Source organism: Chinchilla lanigera, unplaced genomic scaffold (genome assembly GCF_000276665.1).
Source record: "Chinchilla lanigera isolate Chin_1 unplaced genomic scaffold, ChiLan1.0 scaffold00058, whole genome shotgun sequence".
Taxonomy (NCBI): Eukaryota; Metazoa; Chordata; class Mammalia; order Rodentia; family Chinchillidae; genus Chinchilla; species Chinchilla lanigera.
The window spans coordinates 8,883,773-8,897,343 of record NW_004955459.1 but is presented as its reverse complement, the minus strand read 5'-3'; the positions used below and the strand labels follow the sequence as shown (position 1 = coordinate 8,897,343).

The following is a 13,571-nucleotide window of genomic DNA, read 5'->3' as shown; positions in this document are numbered from 1 at the left end:
CCAGGTGGCCACAGGTCTGCAGGAGTGTAAGGGGCCCCCACTTCTCCCTCTGAGATCAGCCTAGGCTCCCTTCTCCTCTTTCGGCTCCTGCAGCCTTTCTTTCCTGCCAGGGCTGGGGACCTCAGGGTGGGGTACAGCATGGTGAGAGCGGGCAGAGCACGGCCCCATGTCGCCACAGCTGACCCTTCTGCTTTCCTGCAGGCTCCATCCTGGAAAACTTCAGTGGCCCTGGGGGCGGCGGGCCTGCAGGGATGCTGCCCAACCCCAGGCTGTCTGAGCTGTCTGCTGGCGAGGTGACCATGCTGAGCCAACTGCAGGAGCGCCGCGACAGCTCCACCAGCACGGTCAGCTCGGCCTACACGGTGAGCCGCCGCTCCTCCGGCATCTCCCCCTACTTCTCCAGTCGCCGCTCCAGCGAGGCCTCGCCTCTGGGCCCTGGCCGCCCGCACAATGCCAGCTCCGCGGACTCCTACGACCCCATCTCCACTGACGCATCGCGGCGCTCCAGCGAGGCCAGCCAGTGTAGCGGTGGTGGCTCCGGACTGCTCAACCTCACGCCAGCGCAGCAATACAGCCTACGAGCCAAGTACGCCGCAGCCACGGGCGGCCCGCCACCCACACCACTGCCTGGTCTGGAGCGTGTGAGCCTGCGGACCAGGTTGGCATTGCTGGACGCGCCCGAGCGTGCGCTTCCCGGCACCTGCCCACACCCACTGGGGCCACGGCGTGGCAGTGATGGGCCTGTCTATGGCCACGGCCATGGCCCCCTGGGGGTCGCGCCTGCCTTCCCCCATGAGGCACCGGGCGGCGGAGCGCGGCGGGCCAGTGACCCAGTGCGGCGGCCCGACGCCCTGACCTTGCCACGTGTGCAGCGCTTCCACAGTGCACACAACATGAACCCTGGCCTGCTGCTTCCCTGCGCAGAAAGGCGTGGCCTCCGCCTGCAGAGCCACCCCAGCACCGAGGGCCCCCTGGCCCGCAGCGCCTACTCTCCCCGGCCACCCAGCATCAGCGAGAATGTGGTGATGGAGGCCATGGCTGCAGGAGTGGATGGTACAGGGCCCGAGCCTGACCTGGGGCTGCCGGAAGACGACCTGGTACTGCCGGACGATGTGGTGCAGTACATCAAAGCGCACACGGGTGGTACGTTGGATGACAGCACAAGGCAGCTGTATCCCCCGGAAAGCACTGGCTTCCCTGAGAACCCCAAACTGCCCAGCCCCGGGCTGCACGGCCATCGAAGGGTAGCAGTTGCAGACTCCAATGTGGGCCCCTCCACCCCTGGGATGGGAGGCTGCCAGCTGGGGTATGGGGCCCCCTCCGGCCTGAACAAAAATAACATGCCGGTGCAGTGGAATGAGGTGAGCTCTGGCACTGTGGACACCCTGCCTAGCCAAGTGAAACCACCGCCCTTCCCCCAGGGCAACTTGGCCATGGTGCAGCAGAAGTCAGCCTTTGGTCAGTATCCTGGCTATAGTACGCAGGGCCTGCAGCCGAGCCCAGGGGTCCTGGATAGCACACAGACCCGCAGTGGAGCCCCCTCTGCAACCAGAGGCAACTACATGCAGCAGCTTCGACACCCAGCCACAGGAGGCCAGTGTGTCAGCATGACCACCGCTGGGAACCCCCACACCACCTATGGCCCAGCCCACCCGCAACTGAGCCCCAGCAGTGTCAGTGGGAACCTGAACCAGTTCCCCACCTCCTGCAGCAATATTGCAGCCAAACCAGGCCCCCTGGGGCTCCCTCAGCAGATGGAAATTGGCTCTGACCCCACCTTGATGGGCAGCCACCATAGGGAGCTGGGGGTGCCACCACCGCATGCAACCCAGAGCTACCCACAGCAGAGCCATCACTTGGCAGCCCCCCTGAGTCAGGAAGCCTACCGCCAGGCCCCTAGCCTCCTCCCTTCCAATCAGCCTGGCTTTATGGAGCCTCAGCAGGGCTCCATGGGGCCGGCGGCATCCAGCTTTGGCTTAATACAACCCCGACCACCCCTTGAGCCCAGCCCTGCTGGCCACCACCGTGGGGTACGTGCTGGGCAGCAGCAGTTGGCCTATGCCAGGGCCACTGGCCAGACTATGGCCACCATGTCAGGTAGCCAGGAGACTGCAGAAGCCGTGCCCAAGGGAGCAGTGGGCACCATCAGGTCACTGCCTCCTCAGCTGGCCCTGCAGGATGCAGGGGGGACGCAAGACCACAGCATGGTCTACTACTATGGCCAGATCCACATGTACGAACAGAATGGAGGCCTGGAAGGCCATGGAGGCTCCCCAGCTACAAGACCCCAGCCGCCACAATCACAGCCCTGCCCAGACAGTGTCCAGCCCCAGCCCTTGCCCTCACCAGGAGTCAACCAGGTGTCCAGCACTGTGGACTCCCAGCTCCTGGAGGCCCCCCAGATCGACTTTGATGCCATCATGGATGATGGTGACCACTCGAGCCTGTTCTCCGGTGTGCTGAGCCCCAGCCTCCTCCACAACCTCTCCCAGAGCTCCTCCCGCCTCACCACCCCTCGGAATTCCCTGACCCTGCCCTCCATCCCCACGGGCATCAGCAACATGGCAGTCGGGGACATGAGCTCCATGCTCACCAGCCTAGCCGAGGAGAGCAAGTTCCTGAACATGATGACCTAAGGCCCCAACCCCTGGCCCAGAGAGGGCCCAGAGGGGTCCTTGCTTCCCTGGAGTACAGCAATTCTACTCTCCCATCCATTTCATCTTTTTCAAAGAGTAATATTAAGTTGACCGAAGAGTTTTTGCCAGTGGCTGGTTCAGGCTACAGATGTTTTAAGAGAGGGTTTATGGGCATCCTCTCTGGTCTCTTGGACTATATTTTGGAACACTAAAAAGAGTCTTAATCGGCACGGAAAGAGTGAAAAGCACATTTACACAGCGCTTGCCAGGCTTTGGTGTTTATGGGACCACTCTGTTCTGGCTTCTTCGCTCTGTCATTTGGCTAATGAGGGATTACATTGGCCAGCAGCTTTCAAGTATATGTGGAGACAGCAAGAAACCACGGTTGGGTTTGAATCCGAAAGTGGTACTTGGAGAGTCTGCTTCGAGAAGATGGGCTTCTCATTCTGCCACCTGCCAGAAAAAGGAATTTGGGGCTCTTTCTTTGGATTTTTCTTTGAGCTTAAATCTTGAGGTCACTGAGGTCCCTTGCCAAAGAGGAGAAAATCGCAGTCTGCCAGGACGTTTCGGAAGCACATTGTAATTCCAGGTTTGGTAGAGTTGGCATCTCTACCCTCTGGAGCAGGGTTCGGGACCAACAGATTGGCCAAGTGTGTGTGAATGAATAAAATATATAAATATTGCCAGTGTACTATATGGGGCAAGTCCAGAGGCTGCCCATGTTTACAGTGTTCCTGCATGGAGAATGTAGCCCTTCCTGAAAAGAACGCTTGTTCCTAAATACCTCGGGGCTGCCAGAGCTACTGCGGGTTAGAGATGGACTAGGCCTTGAGGAGGTGGGGATGCAGCCGGGGCCCAGCCTCAGGCCACCCCGGAACATTCCCAGTAGGAAGAGGAAGTCGCATGTTTACTCAGCCTTGTTTCTCCAATGCACTATCTGCCCACTTTACCATGGAAAACCCAAGGGCTTGACAGTGGCCTCTACCCAGGCTCCCCTAAGCTATGCTGAGTGGCCCTTGGCTGCCAGCAGCCCAGTGGTCCATGCCAAGCCACGACATGCAGTCCCAGTACCTTATGGATTCCTTAACCTCCGTGTCCTCCTCCCCCAGTTATTTGGCAGAGAATGATGACATGCATGGTCTTTGGGGTGGGGTGGGGGGGTGAAGGGGTTGATTTTCAGACTCTGAGGGATCATTGCTGAAGTTTCCTGTTCAGTGTGACCAAGCCTCACCTCAAAGTGGAATTTGGAACTGGCTCCAAGAAGACGTCGTTCTAGCACATCCTGCAGGATGAATCAGTGCATCTTCTGCACCACCACACACGCACGCACACACACACATCCCAGACTTTCTGCTGAATTTGTAGCATCCTGGCCAAACCAACTGCATCACTCAGAGCTTCGTTCTTGCTGTGCCCTTGGCTTCAGTGAGGAACTTCTTAGCAATTCCTACAAGCAGGGCCAGAACCTGATTAGCTGGGTCCCCTGTGTCCCTGCACATCGAGCGCCTTGTTAAGGCCCACAGACAAGGCCAGCTCCAGATGACAGTCCTGGGACATCACCGAGCTTGTGGTGGTGTGTGTCCCCTCCTAAGTTGAGACTGTGCTCACTATTCCCAACCTGTATATATTCTGTGCAGAAGATACCATCCTTGAATATATTGTAGGTGAATTGTCCAGCCAAATTTATATCTCCAAAACATTTTTAGCTTTTTCTACATGCTATGAATTGAGATGACATGCTCAACTTGTAAATAAGTCTTTTTGTACATTAAAAAAGTAATTTTTTCATAATTTATCTTGTCTGTCTGCTTCTCCCTTGACAGTAGTTAATGAGAATTTGGGCAGTAAATTTGGTGCATTTGAACAGAAATTAGGCTCTATTTTTCATAACAGTGTCAAAATTGACTATCCTGCCTTAGCCAAGCAATGTTTAATGTTGAGGCATTTACTGGCTATTAGTTTCCTGTCACTTTGGGGCTGGGCTGGACCGGCCGGATGTTTTGCAATGAGTATCTGGCTGTTCTCCCAGTGAGCCAGTCTGCACCTCTAAGCTGCTCTGCAGAGGTCCATGTGCACTGGAGTCAGGTATGAGCCCAAATGCTCCTATGTCGGCGCCCTCTCTTCAATGTGTGGGGTGATGGAACACATTTGAATCAGGGTGGACATGGTGGTAAAAGGACGAGCAGGTCCCCATGTGGGTAAGGTGTGTCCTGTGGGGCAGCCCAATGAGAAAGGGCACCCGCAGCCTTGGGCAGGGCCAGGCCTCTGAACTCCCAGCCCTGGCTCTTAGAATTTCCTTGTCTCCCTGAGAAAAACTTCAGCCCTCAGGTTGGACAGTCTGGGAGTTAAAGCAGCTTTAGCTGTATTATCATTGCTGCCTCAATGTCCTGAAGTGATTCAAAGCGTTTATCTTCCGTGTTTATTTTTACTTTGAGGTAGAGCCAGAAGTCACATAGTACCAGCTCCATTGACTAGGGTGGATGAGGACACACTGTAATGTTTTTATGAGTCTACTTTTCTGTTAGATGGCACTCAGCACCATATTCACCATATTTTTGATCACAACTTGTAAAGCTATGAAAGAGGACTCGCAGAACTTCAGAAAATAGCGGGAATGATGGGATGAGTGTGTTTGAAGTGAGGAGTATTTTGAGGATTAATGGCAATGTGTCTTTTACTGTACTAGTTTTTTAATTTAAACATTCACTGTATTTGAATCACTCCTCATATACCCATGAAAATATCCTTCAGGGGTGAAAATGAAATTGGCACTCTGAGAGAGACATTCTCAAATATAGGGACACTAAGAGAACTCAGCTCGTGAATCTGTCCTTAAAGATAGAAGGCAAAAACACCAGGAGAAAGCTGGACCATCCAGAGTAAAGGAAGAGCAATGGGAGGTGTGAGTATCTGGGTGGATACAGCAGACTCTTCTTCTAGAGTTCTTTAAAGAATATGAGCTGAAAACACACAATGTAACATTGTCCAGTGGGGTCTGCAACATCTGTAGGTATCGTAAGACAATAATTACATAAAGGGGGGAGGGTTAAAGATCTATATGCTTATATAACCACATTTCACTTAAGGTGCTGAAGTATTGATTCTTAGACTGCACTCAGTATGTATATTGTAATAATTCCTCATATAATCAGAAAACAAACTGTACTATGTGATGTAGGCCAAAAAATACAGCACAAAAATTGAAATGAAAAATATTGAAAAGATGCCACCAAACCCAAAGGTAGCAGGCAGAGAGGAATAATAATAATAACAACAAGAAAAGAAAGAATGAAATGGTAAGCCTAAGTCCAAACCTATCAATAATTACATAAAGCCCGAGTCTGAAAGCCCCAGTTAAGAGCTGGAGAATAGAGATGCAACTCTATTGCATTCCTGCTCCCCGGTTTAAAGACCTCCTATAAAGCTGCCATCATTGACACGGTATTGGTGATGGGAAAGACACAGATCGATGGTACAGAACAGAGCAGGGTCAGCAGACTGCAGCCCAAAGACCAAATCTGGCCATGGTCTGTTTTGTATGACCAGGGAGCTGAGAATGGTCTTTACATAACATTCTTGAAAAATCATAAAATTAAATTTTACAAAGCAGACCATATAACCACAAAATCTAAAATATTTACTATTTTACCCTTCACAGAAAACATGTTCACCCCTGGATAAAATATTCAGAAAGAGACACACACAAATAATAACCAATGATTTTGGTGGTACTGGGGATCAAACCAGGGCCTTGTGCAAGCTAGGCAAGTACTCTACTTCTGAGCTATACCCCAGCCCTCAGCTGATTTTTTTCCCACAAAAGGACAAAGGCATATCAACAGAAAAAATATAGTTTTTTCAACAAGTGGTATTGAAACAACTGGGTACCCCTAGGCAAATAAAAATAAAAATTAAGAGAATCGTGACCTAAACCTTATTTCTTGTGCAGAAATTCCCTCCAAATAGACTACAGATGTAATATAAAATGAAAACCATAACAATTTTAGAATAAATCACAGTAGAAATCTTTATAATCTAAGATTAAACCAGAAGTTCATATACATGACACAAAAAAATATTACCTATGAAAGAAAATTTTGAGAAATTAGGCTTCATAAGAATTAAGCACGTTTTCTCAGCAAAAGACACTAGAATGAAAAGCTACAGGCTTGAGGAAACTGTTTTCATCATATATCCAACAAAGCACTTAGACCCAGAATATATGAAGAACTCTAAAAAATCAATAATATGAGAACAAACAATGCAACTCAAAAATGAGCAAAGAACTTAAATAGACGCTTTACCCAAGGGGTTGTAAAGCCACATACGGTGTCACGTGGCTTTAATCCCAGCACTCCGGGACACTGAGGTGGGAGCTTTCCAAATTCAAGTCCAACCTGGGCAACTTAGTGACTTAGTGAAACACTCTCTCAAAATAAAAAATTTAAAAAGGCCTGGGGATATAGCTTAATGCAAAAGCCCTAGAAACTCCAGTATCAGTATACACAGATAACAGGTAATGAAAAGCTCTTCAACATTGCCAAGCACTAGGACAATACAAATGTAAACACAAGAAGATACAACTATACCAACTTATACTTTTCACCTGTTCATCTGTGTACAAGGATAAATCACTTCCCTTTGGAGCTACAGGCCCAGCCCACAGGAAGAGCAAGGACGCATGAACCCAATGTCCTCACGCATGAGATAGGTTTGATAAATTGCTCACCCCAAAAATCATTTCAAGGATGTAATGAGACCAAATGTGAGAAACATCTCCCCCTTATAGGTGTTCAGCAGTCTTTACTGCCTTCTCCGCTTCCTGAGGTGTAACCATCACAGCCACACCTATGGCTAATAGGCAAATGTTACCCTTAGACACACCATTTCCAAAACACCTTTAATCAGTGACTTTTGTCCTAACAATTGGTTGGAGGGTTTAAAGCATGGTAGCTTTGTAATGTGTCTGCTGGGTGTGACTGAACTACAGGCCCAGAATCCCTTGTCCTGGGTGTTTCTAGGTCATGGATTCTAGCAGGGGGTCCAGGTGAGGGGTCTCAGCAGACCTGTAGCAGCATATGTGTGTCAGCAGGTATCTGTGGGATCCCTACTGCCATAGGGCAAGCACACCCCTGTGCCCAGCTCCTCCTGCCCAGCCTGCCCACATCTGAACACAGATTTTCAAGGCCAGGGCCAGTGGCAACAGGAACTGATGGTTTTCAGTCTGTCTTTGCGGGCTCCAGCAGGTCCTTGCTCTCCCCACTCTATATCCATGTTCCCTTCCTGACCAGCAACTGCCAAGTTCGAGTTCCAGCCTCAGATGGATAGTAAGGGCCTTGGAGAGAATCTATAGTCAACCAAGCATCACCCCAACTGAAAAAATTGTGTTTCCCTTTCTCCCCAAACCTCTCTTTATTCGCTCTCTCTCTTCTCTGTCAGCGATATGATTTGATCTATCTGTCCCTCACATCAAGCATGCATACTTGAGCCTTGGCTGATACCTGATGAATGTAGGGAAGGCAGCTCTGATGCTCTGGAATGGCTTTGGGGGGCCAGCCTGAGGACATGTCACAGCTCTGTAGAGAGGGAACTAACGTTGTTCCTTTGTCACAGGCACTGTGCCAGGAACATTACATTAATTGGCAGGTTATCTATTTCTCAAAACTACTGGAAACAAACTGCCCAAACTCACAGTCTTAAAACAATGGTCATTTATTGTCACTGACCCCCAGGGCTGCTGGAACTGACTGGTCTGTCCAGGCTCGGCTCAGTGACCCTGCCCCATGTGTGGTCTTTCTAGGCACAGGCTGAAATGAGGATGCAGCAATGTGGTGGCCTGGCAACTGGTGGTCAACTTGTAACACCCAGCTGAACTGAACCAGCATGGTGCTGGGTGTGGGAGGCCCACCTGAGGATTGCTGTCAGCAGCATAAGAGGCAGAACTGGAGAGGAAGAAGTTTAGAAGCTGTTGGGTGCTATTAAAAACTTTGGGGAGCTGTTGGTTTGCCTGGAGGAGCTTGTCATGCTGGCTTTCCTGATGAACTTGCTGTTCTCTTCATCAAAGGAGCTTGGGACCTTACTGTTGCTGAGAATGGCTTTGGTTCACTGTGGGACATCTCTGGTCCTCACTGTGAGCGTCGCTTCCTAGCTCCAGAGGGGAAGATGGTACACTGCTCAGTCTCCAGGGGAAGCTTGTCACCTTCACTTTTCTGATAGGAGCTTGGCTGTTCTCATCATTGGAGGAGCTCAGGAGCTCACTGTTGCTGAGGATGGCTATGGTACTTTTTTGGGGAGCTCTTGTTCTTACTTTGAGCACTGCTTCTGGCTCCAGTGCAGATCCTTCAGCCTGCTAGCACAGATCCTTCATCCTGGTGGTACAGACTTTCTAGCTTCCACCACTGACCTCTGGGCTTTCCCAGTGCAGATCCATGAAACACGCCTGCATGAGACATTGTCATGGGCTCTAGGCCTCCAGCTGGACTCATGGGAGACATTGTCATGGGCTCTAGGCCTTCAGCTGGACCCATGCAGAATGTTATTATAGGATCTAGGCTCTCAGCTGGATTCTTTGGTCTTTAGTGTGTGGACAGATTTCCTGCATTCTGTATGTGATTCTTTGGGTGACTATTATAAAATAATCTTATAAAATATGTGTCCTGTATTGTATTGTTCCCCCTTGCAAAACCCCAAACTACAAGCAGTGACCAAGGAGGCCACATCTTGAAGTAATGGCATAAGCTCAAGAGGATGAGTGGAAATTTGCAAGGCCACCTATGGCATAGTCTTAGAAATGATGCAGTCATTCCTATCTGATTCTCTGAGTCAAAGTAAGTAACATGGCCAAACTCATCACATGATATCATCCCTCCACAAAGAGGCAAAGGCCAGAGCGTGAACTTCCACCAAGGTGAAGGATTGAAACTAGTGGCTTTCTTTACCACATACAGGTAGTTGCTGTGTGATAGGCAGTTTATCTTGAGTTCTGTAACCCTTACAACAACGCATGAGATAGGTAGAAACCACCTGACCTCTTGAATTAACTTGCCCAAGGTTACATTGCTGCCACTGAGAGACGGTGACTCAAGCTTGGGAAGTCTGACCCTGGTGCACTCCCTGTGATAGAATAGTGCTGAGTGAATGGAGGCTTACAAAGGGGGCAGCTGTCATTAGCCAAATAGTTATATAAACAGAAGGAAATTCACAGTTCTCAGGACTATAAAGGAGTAACATTTGTTCTACAGGCAGATCTGAGAATTTGGAGATTTCTCCAAGACCATGGTGACTGAGCCTTAGGCTGGGGAATGACCACGAAGAAAAGTTATTCCAGAAAACAAGAAAGCACAAGACAAGACTGCGGCCCAGATACTGAGCCACTGCCAGCCCCCAGGAGCAAGGATAGAAATGGACAGCAATGATGGAAGGGTTCAGGAGCTACCTAGGGTGACACCAGAAGGATTGGGTGAGGGGTTCCACAGAAATGGTCAGGGAGCACCCCTGGCCCCTAGGGAGGGAGTACTGGTTGAGGCTGGGGATGCAGCCCAGTGGCAGAGCACTTGCCTAGCATGCTTGTTCATCTCTAGCATTGCAGAACAAACAAACAAATAAATAGAGTAAAAGAGCTGGCCTTTTACTCTAGGAGAGGTGGCAGTAAGATCGATGATCTGGGAGTGTCTTGGTTACTTTTTTTTCGTTGTTGGGACAAAATATCTGATGCCCAAAATGAAGGAAGGATTTCACTTACAGTTTGTGGGGGTTTCAGTCCATATTTGGCAGATTATAAGGCAGAGTGGCACATGGCAGAGAGCTACAGCTCAGGGTGGCAGACAACAGCAAAAGCAGCAAGCACACACACCAGGGAGGAATGGCCTCAAGCACCCTCTTCCTCTCCCTTACATATGCAAACTATCCACCCCAGGGCAGGTGCAGCTCTCATACCCCTAATCAATCAAATTTTAAAAGCCTGCCTGTGGCCGCATGAGGCTTTGGGGGGACACCCAGACACAAACCATAACAGGGAGCGAGCACAAAGCCCAGGGCCAGGGTTTGGCCTGAGAGTCCGGGGCAGGAAGGCAACCCTAGTGCTGTGGAGGGGCTCCCTGGCCACCAGGGGTCTGTGTCGCAGTCCTGAGGACTCCCAGCAGTCAGGGGCCAGAAGCTGCCAGTTGTCTGGGGAGGAGCGGCCAGAGGAAGAAGAGAGCTGGGGTGGGAGCCCCTGACTGCAGGGAAAGACAGCGTATCCAGGATGGAGCCATGGTGGAGAGCCCACATCACAAGAGAACTGGTGTCCTCACCTCACGTCCAGTGCATCAGGAAATCCTTTGGGCTCTAGTTTCTGGGAATATCCAGAACCAGAGGCTATTCACCACAACCCCCGGCTCTCCATAGTGTGCTGGAGCCGCTAACACCGGATCAAAAGAAACTCACTCCCCAAGGTGTTAAGCCACTGGCCGTTCGAGCCTACCACAGGAGAACATGTTCGGCTTGCAGTGCTCCCTTGCACACTGCTGCTCAGCCGGATCCTGCCTCATCCCAAATCACCTCCACTTTCATGCTCTGGGCCATACTGTTTAGTCCCTTTCCCCAGTCACAGCAGTCCTTCTAAGTATGTCATTCCTATGCTTCGCATCCGTGTTGCGTCCTGGTCTCACCCAGCCCACGTCCCAGGGCTCCCAGGCTCTCGCAGACTTTCTCACCTCACCTCTTTCTTCACTTTCTCCCCCAGCCTTTTTGCTGTCTGGAGCACACTGGGAAATTGCTGAGATGACATGTTGAGAGGGACTTGGATCCCTAATAGACCAGTGGCCAGGGATAACCAGAGTGTAGGGCAGGCGCAAAGTGGGGTTATAGGCTGGGGATAGGGCTAGCCTTAGACAGGAGGGTGGAACAAGAGGGAGAGAAAAAGAGGGGTGGTGGAAGTGGCTTGTGGGTTTAGAACTGGAAAGAAAACCATTGTTTTCTGCCCCTGATATATGGATTAAGAGGTCTCCTGGGAGGTAGAGGACCAAAGGCTCAAGAAGGGCAAATGCCATCATTGCTTTTTTATCACTGGGACAAAATACCTCCCACCCACAACTTAAAGGAGGAGAGGCTTATTGTGGGTCACAGTTTTTAGGATTCAGTCCACAGTCAGCTGGCTCCAAGGCAGAAACAGCACGGTGGAAGGGTGTGCTGGAGGAAAGCTGATCAGCCCCTGGCAGTCAGAAGGAGGCTCTACAGGGAGGGAGACAACCCTTCAGGTGATGCCCCAGCGACCCACCTCTAACCTGCCTCCACCTTCTAACAGAAAGTGCACTGCAAGTGCATTGGCAGATTGATTCACCAGTGAGGGTAGCCCCTCCCCACCATCCAATCACCTTGCAAATGCATGAGATCCATACCTCAACAGCAGAGAAGTTCCGGGCAGTTGCTCAGTAGGAAGACGATGGTCTAGAAAGACTCTGAGGGCCTGCAGAGGGCACCAGGGACCACCCCTTTCCCCCATTGATGCGGACCTGTGGGACCCTGCTGTACAGGGGTGCACAGGGAGCAGGCTGAGCTGAGAAGTCCACACTGGCCCCCCTGAGGACACCTGAGCAGGGGCCAAGGGCAAGGAAGAATCCAAGAAGCCAAAGCCCTCTTATTTGGCATTGAGGATTCCAGTGTTAGATTGAAATTTGGGGACAGGCCCTGTTTGGGGGTTGCCTCTCCTTGAACGAACTTGCCCTGGGCCCGGGGGGGAGTTATCCCTACATGCAATGCTTTACAAGGTGAGGGGCCCATGAGGCACACTGCCCGTGTCCCCGCAGTGTGGCCAGCTGCAGGAGCTGGAGGTAATTCCCCAGGCCCTTTATTACCTCCACTCAGTGGGAGTGACACTGGGCTCTGCTTTACGAGCTGACAGCACAGCCCCAGCCAGCAGACCCGCTGTCAATAAGGGCTGTGTTTTACATCATGAGCCGCACGATTTATGGGCCGTCCCAGTGCTGCACAGACAGCCATTTGGCCAGAGAGGAAAATGACCTAACACTTAAGAAATTTGGGAGCTGGAAAATAACACACGTATGTGTGTGTGTGTGTCTGTGTGTGTTGCACACACATGCACATGTAACTAAGTCTTTATACACTTAAATTCATCTGCTGACTACCAAGTAGTGGAAAACAGGAATAGCTCTGTTAAATATGTTGGCTATAAAACTGAAATGAAATAAAATGACTCATTTCTTTTTGGATATGGCCATTGCATCACACGCTGACAATGAGGTTTTGGGGGAGAGGCAGGTGACGAGGGCCTGGGGCTCAGTTCCTGCTGAAGTGACCTGGATTCCCTTCTCCCCAGGTAGGTCTAGCTCTTGCCAGAACACGGGATAAAGACTCTCGTGAGAGAATTTGCCACATTTTACTGAAATACCTGTTTTAGTGCTGTCTGCCGCTAGGCTATGAGCTCATGGAGAGCGGGTTGTGTGTCATCTGACTTGGCATTTCTGGGTCCTGTGTCTGTACCTGGCACTATAGTAAGGGCTCAATCCCTGGGTGCTGAATTAATGCTGGGATATGTGAGTCACGACTTGGGCTCTGTAGAGGTCCCCTGAAAGTCTCTCTCCTCAGGGCTGCCTTTGGCATATAGGCCCTGGCACATAACAGGCACTCAGCAGTGTGTATTAGACAAGAATGGACTTGGGTTAGAAAACGGTCAACTGGCAACTCCACAGCTCCCATCTCACATAGGGAGGGAGTGGGTGAGGTGTCTGGCTCAGGGCTATTCCTTCTTGGTCATGTTGCTGATCCTCCCTCATCCACTGCCCTCTGAATGGTGGGGCCCAGGCTCTGACCTCAACCCATTCCTCTCCTTTCTCTCCCTGGGTGCTCATGCTACCTGTAGACTAGGGATTCTCTGACATCTGTCTCCCCATAAGCTCAAGACTTGTATGTTCACATTCCTGTCTGATGTCCCCTGTA

General features: G+C 50.9%; 1 protein-coding gene across 1 annotated transcript in view; it reads left to right on the top strand.

The window, feature by feature from the left end:
* The window catches only part of Gli2 (GLI family zinc finger 2), a gene marked incomplete in the record, with an annotated part of 231,756 nt that extends 227,329 nt beyond the window's left edge, over window positions 1–4,427 (top strand). Inside the window, 1 exon segment of the mRNA XM_013521092.1 lies at window positions 202–4,427. Within this exon segment, the coding sequence (XP_013376546.1) occupies window positions 202–2,636 (2,435 nt within the window).
* Window positions 4,428–13,571: the final 9,144 nt, after the last annotated feature.